Below are 12,865 nucleotides of genomic sequence, written 5' to 3'. Positions count from 1 at the left end.
TTTGTAGCATAGTGACTTCTCTTTATTACCCTTTAGGCCTTTCATCAAGAATTCAAACCTTACTAAAGCATGCTCAGACCATGCGATTTCTTGCACGACAGGTCATACTATCAGGGATTGAAATAATGTAGGTGATATATATATATACTAGATCCAGTATATGGCCTGCTGCGTGTGTGGAGTCTTTCATAATTTGTTTAAATAGGAGCTATTCTAGAACTAGCTTCCATGACCTCTGTTGTGATAACTTATCGATGGATAATTCACCTGGTGCATTAGAGTCGCCTAAAATGCATACTTTCTGGAGATCGATTGGTTAAGTTGCTATAAATTTTAAGAATGGTGAACAATCAGTGTTATTTTTCCTGGGTGGGGGGCAATAGAATAAGCAAAATGCTAGAGATGTGCATTCTAAAACTAGGAGTTCTGCAAATTCAGATGATAACAACTTGAGTAATACTGTCTTTTTATAAAATATTATTAGTGCCCCTCCTCGTTTATAAGATCTGCATTATCATTCCTTTTTATATTCCTTAGGGCAACATTGTCTGATTACCACTAGGTCTGATTTTAAAAGCCATGATTCTGTAACACAAAATACGTTGACGTTATGCTGAACAATTAGGTTGTGTACTAGTATGGTCTTATTACAAACTGACCTTGCATTAGTAGACCTATTTTCAAGTTAGATGTTTCATCCACATGAATATGCACATTTTTCAGAGCAGGCGTGTCATTGGAAGGTATTTTTCGATATTTGCGCAGGTTAGTAAGAGGTCCATAATGGAGATTACCTCAATTGGCCTGTGAAGACACATGTTGATATATAGGAGCGAGGAAAAGGTGGGTGTTAAGCAGCTAGGCCAGTTCAGTAAGCGAGTTGGGCTGATGGAGCTCTCTTGCCATTGATGAATTTGGTTCTTGAGTTCTCTTTGTTTTCAGCGGCAGTTATCAGCCACAGCAACAGTGAGAAGTTGCTCTTCTCATAAACAGTGATTAGAACAAAAAGAATAGAAAGGGGGAAAGAAAAAAAATCATCTACCGTAGAGCCTACAGGAATCCTCTAAGGCAATAGCTTCACTCCAACCCTATCACGTGGTTGATGCCGGTCACTGCTGCACTGTTCCCACTGCACTACTTCCAATGTGCCATCTCGAGCCAACCTCCATTCGACTGGATGGTGGCATCCTCTTCCCTCAGCAATCCGGTTACTCAGTCTGTGCTTTGAGGATGTAACACAGGGTGTAGCGTGGATGCTGGTGGTTTCCCCTGGTGATCAGACAGCGCTCATGTTGCCGGAAGGGCATCTCTCTTCCAAGAATCGGCACTGTCCTTTCAGTTTCTCTCTCCCTGTGGTGGTTGTTGTGCTGTCCATGACGCTGTGGGCTGGGAGTTGTTGTCACCCGTAGGATCTTTGGCTGGTTGTCCTGGTGTTGCTTGTCGAGTGGGCCCCGCCTAACCTGGTTTCATGGTTGCTCTGCTTGTGACACTCTGGTCATGTTTGACCACGTGGTCTGCAGCTGGGTATCCCCCAGCGTCACCATGTCCTCGGCTGCTGTGCGGGAACCCACCTCTGTGGTTTGATGGTACTGAGGTGGGCAGCAACACAGCAGACCCGCTCCACTGGATTTCGCTCTCATCCCTGGGCTCTACTGCACTACTCTGCTCTTGTTGCTTGGGTCAGTGGGAACGCGATTCAGCATGGCATCTGCCTAGTGACTCCTTGTCCAGGCCTCCACTCCTCGATAGGTCACCTGGCCGTGGTCCAGCGAGTCATTATGGGCAGGGTTCGGCTGGGTTGCCGGGGAGCTCCTCACATGTCCCTTTGCTCGGCGGCCATATTGGATAAATATATTAAGAAGCAGGAGCAGCACAAGAGTGTTGCAAAACACTTCTATAGAGGTTTTTACAGCATACACCACACACAAATGTCTACAAATAAATATCTGTGTAAAACAAAGCAAAACATTTCCTGGTCAATATTCTGTGGCCAGCAGTAAGTGTTTTTTTTAAGCGCTGACCATTACTGGCTAAATTAGACCTGAATATTCAATGCTGGCGGCCACGTCTGGGCACCAGTACTAAATATCCAGGAATGCCCAGCCAAGAATTTGCCACTAGAGCTTATGCAGCTCCCGGTTGAATATCAGCCAAGAATTCACATAAGCGGCTTCTTCATCCCTCCCTGTCTCCTCCCAACAAGGTCCAATCCCCGCTCCAAATCCCCCCCAACATGCACATTTCCCTTCAACATGCCAGACCTTACCACCCCCCTCCCAAACGCTCACCTGGAAAAGGACCCCACCTTTACCCCACAAGTTCCATCAGGCCAGGCCTGGTGGTCTAGCAGATTAAAAATGGCCACCATGATTTATAGTGGTAATCTCATGGTACTACTCTATATGATTCTTCTTTTGTTTTGTTATAAAGAACCAAGAAATCTGAACACAATAAAACATTTATATAAACTTTTACCTGTTATCATCCTCTTCTTGTGTTCTGACATAATGATCTGATGTGTTTAGTACGGTTTCATTCATATAGGTCCACAATCCTTCTGGTTTTGGATATGCCTCATAATCCACCATTAAAACCAGATTTTCTCCTTCATTTACTTCTATTGTTGCATTAGGGGCAGTAGACAAACTGATGAATCCTGTCTCTGGTAACCAGAATGAAAAAGGAATCAGTGAGGATGACAATCGTTCAGTCCTTACACAACAGTCCAAAATAATCCAGTCAAAATGCAAAGGAAAATATCCAGATACCTGTGGCAGTTAACCAGATATTTCCGTTAGCCTTAGCAATCTGGGGATAATCAGCAACACTATGCAGATGGTGCTGCTGAAAATCCTTACAGACTGCCTTGGCTTTATCAGGATAGAAGACAATTCTATAAAATGGACGCTTACATTTATGCACACATTCCCCCGGATTCTATATAGTGCACCTAGAGTTACGTACAATTATGCATGTAAATCTAGGCGTATTCTATAACTATACATGTAGATTGTTTTAATATGCTGTTAATCGTTAACAGCTTTTAGCAAACAATAACAAGCACTAATTGGCAAAAATTACAAATTATATGCATATATTGCTAAGCATATTCTGTAATGTACTGCACCTAAATTCTAACGTGTGCAGGCAAAAAGGAGCATGGTTAGGGGAGTGTAAATGGGTGTTTTATGGGTGTTCCAAAATCTACATGCGTTATAGAATATTGGACAGTGCGTGTAAATCTATGTGCAGGGATTTACACCAGCTTTTTGTTGGTGTAAATGGATGCACATAGATTTAGTCACATGAACTATGCCTAAGTGTATTCTAAATACTGCACAGATGTACACACGGTATTTAGAATACGCTTAGGTGTGATTGCCTACCGTGCATTAATTTTAGGCACCCTATATAGAATCAGGCCCATTATGCACAAAAATGTACAAATACATGCATACATATCAATAATTCCGCTAAGCCAGTGGTTCCCAAACCTGGTCCTGGAGGCACCCCAGCCAGTCAAGTTTTCAGTACATCCACAATGAATATTCATGAGATAGATTTGCTTGCAGTGGAGGCAGTGCATGCAGATCTCTCTCGTGAATATTCATTGTGGGCATCCTGAAAACCTGTCTGGCTGGGGTGCCTCCAGGACCAGGTTTGGTAACCACTGCTCTAAGCACTAATCTGTAACTATCACTTAACTTACAAAGTGGGTGGTTGCAAGGGAGGATGGGCAGGACATAGACAAAGCTCCCACTTACATGCGCAACTTACAGAACACTGTAGTGTGTGTGTCCCTGTCCCATTTAGGCACTTACATTATCTTTATGGCCGGTATAACGGCAGGCGCATAAATGTTAGGCGCACCAATATTGGGTTGCAGTAATATTCTAGAAAAAAACCTAGGTGCTCAGGTTCCCTTATAAAATAGGGTCCTACTTAGCTTAGCGGAGATTGGGTGGCAGAGCTGGTGGGGGGAGGTGGGGCTAGTGTTGGGCAGACTTCTATGGTCTGTGCCCTGAAAGTGGTAGATACACATCAAAATCAGGTATACACATAAAGTAGCACATATGAGTTTATCTTGTTGGGCAGGCTGGATGGACTGTACAGATCTTTCTCTAATGTCATCTACTATGTTACTATGTTACATGTACCCTTGGAGTGCCTAAAGGGAGGTGCCCATTTATAGAATCACCTCCACAGTTCCGGGGGAAGGTCCATGAGCAGAGCTGAGGAAAAGCATACACATATCCAGTTAGCAATGATTTACTATCCAGATAAAGTCAGGATGGCAAAAAGGCTGCCCTAACTTTGAGTAGCTATCCAGATAGAGGGCTGAATATTGATGTTATCCACATAGCACTGGCCATCAGTGCTGAATCAGAATATTCAGTGCCAGCCACTAACTGAATACATATATTCAGAATTGTATATACCCAACATGTTTTGGGGCTTCATGTGTTCATGAAATCAATATGAGCACACTTTAAAAACTTTATTAGTATGTCATAGGAGGTTTAAGTCATGTTGAGTATATACATAAGTACTCAGTGGATATACAATTCTGGATGTTTTGATAAACTTTCCCAGATGATATTTGGTTGTCATTGATGATAAAATGTTTTCTACTGATCTGCTTTTTTGTCCTTCCATCTGGAGTTTGCAGATCGCTTGCCTTGCTGGTTTCAAGGACTTGTAAGCTGCATAGTTGAACATATCACCTCTGATCTTTTTAGATGGCTCTTTAATCAGCTGTAAGAGCATTCACAAAATAATAATGTATTTGGTAGTTTAATTTAATAATTTAAATTTTTCTATTTGCACGATACAGTATCAAGCACTATATTCAACTGACTCAGCAATGGATCTTGGTTAATATAAAATGTGGATATCCTATTAAAAATGCAGTGCAGGCTCTCTTGTAGAGGGTGTCTGGCAGGTTGCACAGGGAACACAGGAGCCTGGGTGTTTAGGCAATGAGCTAAAAGTATCTGTATTCCATCCTGCTTCTTGTATTGGTTTTATTGTTGTCTCTTTTTAGATTTGCTCACTATTAGTCTTCATACTTATTGGGGATGAAGTATATAAGATTTTTGAAATAAGTTTTTAAAATAACCACATTGGTATTGCTGGCTACTTAGATTTGAACAAAGCCTTTTTGTTAGATATGGGAAAACAGACGTTCTGGAGTGAACCAAGTGGGGATCTTCAATGATTGTCTACCCAAAATGGTGAAAATTGAGGAAGGCAAGGACAAGGCTCTCCTGAATATGAGCAGACATCTTGCAAGCAGTCATGCTCTATGGCTCACAGCTGGGCTGTAACCTTAGCGATGCTGACAGAATAACTGGGCAGGTCAGATATTTTCTGTTCTCATTTACTATGTTTTCAAGTTATTGTGTCTGCCTTTTAGTGCAGGTTCAGTGTGAAATGCTGTCTGAAGTTCTTCATATACAGCCACTCATACTAAGAACATAAGAACAGCCATACTGGATCAGATCAATGGTCCATCTAGCCCAGCTTCTCATTTCCAACAGTGGCCAATACAGGTCACAAGTATCTGGCAGAAACCCAAATAGTAGCAAAATCCCATGCTACCAACTCCAAGGTGTACATATACATAAATTAAATCCTAAAATTTTTCATTCCTAACACAATTAATGAATATATCTTCACTCTGCTTAAAGTTTGAAACAATGTGCTCAAACTTCCACTGGACTGTCACAGACCAATAGGTCTTCACTTACGTCCATTCAATTTAATCATTGATCATGTTTGCAATAAATATGTCCACATATCTTTTAAACATGTCATTCAGGGGGTCTTTTACCAAGGTGCACTCACATTTTTGGAAACGCCCATAGGTATGCATTGGTGTCTCTAATGTTTAGCGCATGCCTGTTTTTAGCGCATGCTAAAAACGTGAGCGCGCCTTAGTAAAGACCCCCTCAGTGCTTTAGTGCTTCAATTTTCAAACCAAAAGTTTTGAAAAAAAAATCTGAATTTAAATTGATATGTCTTGGGATGTTGGGCATCTGATTTTAATAAAGCTGTATTTGCTCTTATCTTTGGTCTACTCTGTTGGTTGAAGGTCTGTTTGCGTGTGGATCTAAGCCTCTGTTGTCCGTGCAACTTGGTAAGGCAAGACTTCCCTTGGCTAAATTCATGCTGACCCTGTCCCATTAAACTATGTTCTATCTACGTATTCTGTAATTTTACTCTTTATAATAGTTTCCATTATTTTGCTCGACACTGACGTCAGGCTTACTGGTCCTGTAATTTCCCAGATCACCCTGGAACCCTTTTAAAATGTGGCATTACATTGGCCATCCACCAATCTTCAGGTACTATGGACAATTTTAAGGACAGGTTACAGAGCACGTAACAGCGAATCAGCAATTTCATGTTTGAGTTCTTTCAGCACTCTAGGGTGCATGCCATCCGGTCCAGGTGATTTACTACTCTTTATTGATTTGGCTCAGTACATCTTCCAGGTTCACCAAGATTTCTTTCAGTTCTTCCGCATCATCACCCTTGAAAACCATTCCTGGTACAAGTAGATCTCTTACATCTTCATCTGTAAGGACCGAAGCTGTCATGTTCTCTTCTTTCCACCTTTGTAAACATGTTGAATGCACCTGAGCTTCCAAGATGATATTTTTAAACAACACCCATGCCCAATTTAAAGTCCTAACCTCAATAAATCAGGGCACTGCACCACTGCTATCATCAGCACCTCCTGTAGGCTTTACTTTAATATGTACAAAGTAAGACGACAACCTTAAGTGCACAAAGACTAGACTAAGAAAAGGAGAATTTTAAAAGTCTCAAGCCTGATATTTGAAAAAAAAAATGCTAAGCTTCTAAATGTAGACTCCTTCATTAGGTTCCCATCTTTGCCCCCTACTTTTAGCCAAACTTAGGAACCTAAATATTCAGCTAAATATTCATTTAAAAACCGAGGAGCCTAAGTTATTTCTTAAATACAGGCCTGCCATTCATTTTCCTAAATTTAGGAAGCTAATGTATGTGTCCAGTGCTGAAAATTGGTAATAACAAGCTCCTAATGTTCTCCCCTGCCTTAATCTGCCCTTGCTGCCACTTGCTTTTTAAGGCAGGGGCGTATCTGCGTGGGGCCACAGGGGCCTGGGCCCCCGCAGATTTCGCCCTGGACCCCCCTACCACAGACCCTCCCGCCCGCCACCAACCCGTCGCCAATCTTTGCTGGCGGGGGACCCCAAGCCCCCGCCAGCCGAAGTCCTCTCTTCCGTGCAGGATGCAAGTTGCAACGCTTCCTGTTCTTCTGAGTCTGACGTCCTGCACGTACAACGTGCAGAACGTCAGACTCAGAATTTGGAATTCAGTCTGTCGTCCTGCGCGTTGTACGTGCAGGACGTCAGACTCAGAAGAACAGGAAGCATTGCAACTTGCAGCCTGCATGGAAGAGAGGACCTCGGCTGGCGGGGGGTTGGGGTCCCCCGCCAGCAAAGGTAAGTGATAGCAGCGGGGGAGGGTTGGCGGCGGCGGGAGGGGGTGGAGAGTGTCATTGGTGGCGAGGGGGGGGTCTAGCAGTGGCAGGGGGGTCCGGAAATGGCGGGGAGGGGGGATCGGTGGCGCCGGGGGGGGGCTAAAATGTGCCCCCTCCCTCTGGCTCTGGCCCCCCCTACCGCCAGAGTCCAGATACGCCCCTGTTTTAAGGTCCTAAATTTAGGAGCCTAGTGAAACTAAACACATAAATTTAAGCACTCAGCCTTGGTAAATTTTCAAACAGACCAATTTAGGAGTCTAACCCTCAAAGTTAAGAGCATAAACCCTCCTTTCTGAATATCAGCCTTCAAATATTTTGAAAAACAAATGTGAGATTACAAGTGTGACTTAGTGGCAAAATCATTGAGATCTTTGAAACAAATGATTAAGCAATAAACCAGATAAAACCAGTGTTTGCAAAATATTTGCACCTGAATAATTTATAATGATCTCTGCATGCAGGATCTGCTTACACAACAGCTGGTTTATATATTTAACCTACTAGCCCACAATGTTGTTTAAAGTTTACTAACATAAGTTAAATGTGTAAGAACTAAACATGAGGAGGCAACTCTAATCTAGGCCTCCACATTTATGAGCCTCTGACGCATGTACATGTCTAGAATAATAATACATATGTGTGTAAATGTACACTTAGCAATGAAAGTGCCAGCAGGGTGCCTAAGTGCTCTTATGTAATGGTGCATATAAGTGACTGTGTGAAAGTACAAGGAGGGGTGTATACATGAGTTCAAGATGGGTGGGGCTCTCAATTACACATTTAACTTACAGACTAAGGTACATGTGTCCCTACTGCATTTACATGTCTGCAGTTGCTCCACGTCTATGGACGTCATTTGGATGATTGAGCCTTCTGTTTTGTTATACATTCATGGCAACTACATATTGTGGGGCTCTTTCACAAAGGCTCTTAAGGGCCTATGTGTATCCGGTGCTCGCCAAATTGGCATTACCGCATGCCCCAGGTGGTAATTCTGAATTTGGCGCATGCCGCAAACACGCAGTAGAAAATATTTTCTATTTTCTTCTGTGTGGCGCTTACCTGGCAGTAAACGGCAGTGGGTGTGTGCTGCATGACTACCGCCTAGGTAGTGAGTGAGACCTTACTACTAAGTCAATGGGTGGCGGTAAGGTCTCAGGCTGAAAATGGACGTGGGCTGGGTTTTTTTTTGCTGCACGTCCATTTTCCAACCCCTTAAAAAAGGCCCTTTTTTCAGAACACAGACTGATGCTCCTAGAGGAAAGTTCACACCACCTCTGGTGGGCCAGTTTTTCACTCATTGTAGAAAAATAGCATGTTACCTTTTAATGTTCATTACTACCACAAGTCAGTTTAGTAACTAGGATCCTAAAATTGATCTGCTCTATATCAGCAGATTTTGATCTAAAATATTATCAGATTTTGGGACACCCCAACCTAGAGATTTCAATTCCAATTTGTATATCCTTTCTAAGATCAGTCTCCACTAGTCTATTTTAGGCCTCCTTTAAGGCTGGCCTAAACCAAATAGTTGAGACAGCTGTAGTCAAGGGCAAATATCTATATTTAGGATTACTGAATTTACATACTGTAGTTAAATATTGTGGGACTACAACCTCGTTTTCAAAGGGAAACACCTCAGAGTTTTACTTTGAAAATTCCACCAGCACACATAATGTGGTCACACATTTAAAATGTTCCGTTAGAAGCAGAACATGGCCTCTGGAAAGAAAGGGAACAAGAGAGAAAGCATGGAAGGGGTCTGGGAGCACAGTGAGAAGCTCTTATTCCTTACAGAGATTTCCACAAACACAGTGTAAACCACTAGGACTGAGACAATATGGGGCTCATTTTCAAAGCACTTGGACTTACAAAGTTCCATAGGTTACTATTGGGCTCATTTTCAAAAGAGAAAAACATCCAAAAAGTGGCATAAGTCTGCATTTGGACGTTTTTCTCAAAAAAAAACGTCCAAATCAGCATTTCCAAATACCTTTTTATAGATGTTCAGTCCTTCAGAAGCACGTCCAAATCTCAAGGGGGAGTACCAGGGGCGTGTTCAGGGTGGAACTTGGGCGGTCCTAAGATTTAGATGTTTTTCAGCCATAATGGAACAAAACAAAAACATACAGGACTAAAACTTAGATGTTTAGAGCTAGACCTGTTTTTATAATGAATAAGGCACAAAAAGGTGCCCTAAATAACCAGATGACCACTGGAGGGAATCAGGAATGACCTCCCCTTATTCCCCCAGTAGTCACTTACCCCCTTCCCACTCCCCAAAAATGTGATCAAAAACATTACTTGCCAGTCTGTGCTACCCTCAGATGTTATACTCAGTTCCATTAGAATAGCATGCAGGTCCCTGGAGTAGTCTAGTGGTGGATGCAGTGCACTGCAGACAGGTGGACCCAGGCTCCTACCTCCCCCTAACTGTTACACTTGTGGAGGAAGCTGTGAACCCTCCAAGACTCACCAGAAACCCACTGTATCCACATATAGGTGTCCGCTTCACCCATAAGGGCTACGGTAGTGGTGTACAGTTGGGAGTAGTGGGTTTTGAATGGGTTTTGGGGGGCTTAGCAGACAAGGTAAGGGAGCAATGGTGAGATGTGTACCTGGGAACATTTTACGAAGTCCACTGCAGTACCCCCTAGGGTGCCCTATTGCTTTCCTGGGATGTCACTTTTCTATTATTCTACCTGATACCAAGCTTTCTATTTTTTATAAGATCTGAGCCTTGTGTCTATTGTTTATCAGTAGATTTGGGCTTTGAATTCAGATCTATAGATAAAAAGGAGGTCTCATTACATATGTCTAAATACCAGAGTGCTATTTTTCCATACTTCATAGCAAGAGTGTACATTTCCTAATTACCTGTCCCAATGCAACTGAAGCTTTTACCTCCTCAGTGCATGTAAATGGTTTCATCCCTGTGTGGATTCTCTGATGCCATGTAAGGCTTTCTTTCCAACCAAAGTTTTTACCACACTTAGAACATGTAAATGGTTTCACTCTATTGTGGATTTTCTTGTGTATTGTGAGATCTGCCTTCTGCATAAAGCCTTGACCACACTCAGGACATGTATATTGTTTCACTGTAACATGGATTCTCTGGTGGACTGGTCTAGCAATAAACCATTGAATCCATTCAGAAGTTTAAAAAGTTGCATATAAAAAGTGTGGTAAAAGCGTCATTGAGGACAGCCTCACAGTCCACCAGAGAATCCATGTTGCAGAGAATCCATGTGAAGGGGGCACCTATATGTGGGTACAGTGGGTTTCTGGTGAGTTTTGGAGGGTTCACAGTTTCCTCCACAAGTGTAACAGGATTGATTCTACAGCAGTTTGAACTTTGTTATCCTCTATGAATGCTTTCCTGTGACTGAAACTTTTCTTATGGTCTGTATCCTAATGGCTTGATTTTGTGCGTTTTGCATTTGGTCATTTTTTTATTCAAAAATGGACTGAAAAACAAAATGTCCAAATCACAAAACATTTTTCAAAACAGTATTTTCAACAGAAAAAGGTAGACGTTTTGTTTCTCGAAAATGACCTTCTTTCCTGTTCAGAATTTGGACGTTTTGTGTAAAACATCCAAATTCAGATTTAGACGTCATATCGAAAATGCCCCTCCACGTAACTTTGTAAGTCTAAGTGTTTTGAAAACACACTTCTTTATACCCTGGAATAAGGACAGAGCCTAAGAAGTTCAGGAGAGTGAGTTTCAATTAGATACTGGATGAAGGAGCAAGTTAAATGTAACTGTTTCTTTGGAATGTCAGGTGAAAAAAGCCTTGCACAACAGAAATGTAGGAGAGATGTCCCTGAATGGACAGGACAAGTGTGATAGATATAAAATGCAATTCTAAAAGATTGGCACCTAACTTTAGCTGTCAAAGTGTGCCTAGGATGCAAAATAAGACCAACAATATTATAATGCTTCTGTATCACTCCATGGTGTGACTTCACCTTGAGCATTGCATTCAATTCTGGTCGCCATATCTCAAAAAAGATATAGAATTAGAAAAGGTTCAAATTAGAGCTACTACAATGATAAAGGGGATGAACTCCTTTTATATGCGGAGGTTAGGGCTCTTCACCTTCGAAAAGAGATGGCTGAGGGAAGATATTACTGAGGTCTACAAAGTCCTGAGTGGTGTAGAACTGATAAAAGTGAATCAATTATTCACTTTTTCAAAAAGAGTACAAAGACCAAGGGAAACTCAATGAAATTACATGAATCTACTTTTAAAACAAGAGGAAATATTTTTTCACTCAAAGAATAGTTAAGCTCTGGAACTTGCTACTGCAGGATGTGTAACAGCGGTTTGTGTATCTGGGTTTTAAAAGGGTTTTGGATAAGTTCCTGGAGGAAAAGTCCATAGTCTGCTATTGAGATGGACATGGGGGAAGCCACTGCTTGTACCGAGATTGGTAGCATGGAATGTTGCTACTAATTGGGTTTCTGCCAGGTATTTGTGAACTGGATTGGCCATTGTTGGAAGAAGGATATGGGGCTAGATAGACCATTGGTCCAACCAAGTATTGCTACTCTTATGTTCTTATATAATTGGCACTTATGCTCATAAGTGCCAGACACTATTCTATAAACAGTGCACCTAAATCACTTAGGGTGAGTTCTATATATAGTGCCCAAAAATGTGCTATTCTATAAGCCATGCTTAAAGTTAGGCACTGTTTATAGAATAGCAGTTATGCCTGGGAATTGCACTTAACTTTAGGTAAGGTCTTTTACACCAGCTGAAACATGGTGCAAATGTACATGCCTAAATTAGGCGTATATCCCCCCTCATTCTTTAACAATGAGCATAAAAGTAAGGAACGCCCTTTTCCTCCCATGATCCTCCCATTTATTCATCCCCTTTTTCAACTCATGCCTAAATTTGAATACCTATATTCCAATTAAATCTAATCAGTCCCAATAATTGCTTGTTAAAAAGCCAATTGGTGCTAATTGGCTCGTTATTTAAATTGTGAGCACAAATTGAGCACCTGCCCAAATCTATATGTGCACTTTTTGGCGACTTTTATAGAATTCAGGGGTTGGTGCACAACTGTCAAGGAACATACACCTAGGCAAAGCCTAGGCATATCATTTTGCCAAGTAATGTGCAATTTACAGAATACTATGTTACGAGTATTGCATGGCACATTTAGGTGCCCACTTACACCAGTCACTGACGCCTAACTTTTGGTGCGCCAATGCGGCTTTGTGTTAATATTCTATAACGGCATAGACATGCCTTTAAGCCATTGTAGAACTCGTTCTAAGTGTGTTCTGTTGTGGCACCTAAAATGAGGTGACAATTT

The 12,865-nt window shown here is 41.8% G+C and overlaps 1 protein-coding gene across 2 annotated transcripts in view; it reads right to left on the bottom strand.

Annotated features, from left to right (window-relative positions):
• Positions 1 to 12,865, bottom strand: part of KIT (KIT proto-oncogene, receptor tyrosine kinase) — a 146,284-nt gene that overhangs the window by 52,530 nt on the left and 80,889 nt on the right. For both annotated transcript variants that reach the window (XM_030191394.1, XM_030191393.1), the window contains exon 6: positions 2,476 to 2,662. In XM_030191394.1, the coding sequence (XP_030047254.1) occupies positions 2,476 to 2,662 (187 nt within the window). The remainder of the gene's footprint in view (positions 1 to 2,475; positions 2,663 to 12,865) is intronic.

Source organism: Microcaecilia unicolor, chromosome 2 (assembly GCF_901765095.1).
Source record: "Microcaecilia unicolor chromosome 2, aMicUni1.1, whole genome shotgun sequence".
Taxonomy (NCBI): Eukaryota; Metazoa; Chordata; class Amphibia; order Gymnophiona; family Siphonopidae; genus Microcaecilia; species Microcaecilia unicolor.
The sequence above is the reverse complement of the archived record's forward strand: the minus strand, read 5'-3'. Positions and strand labels throughout refer to the sequence as shown.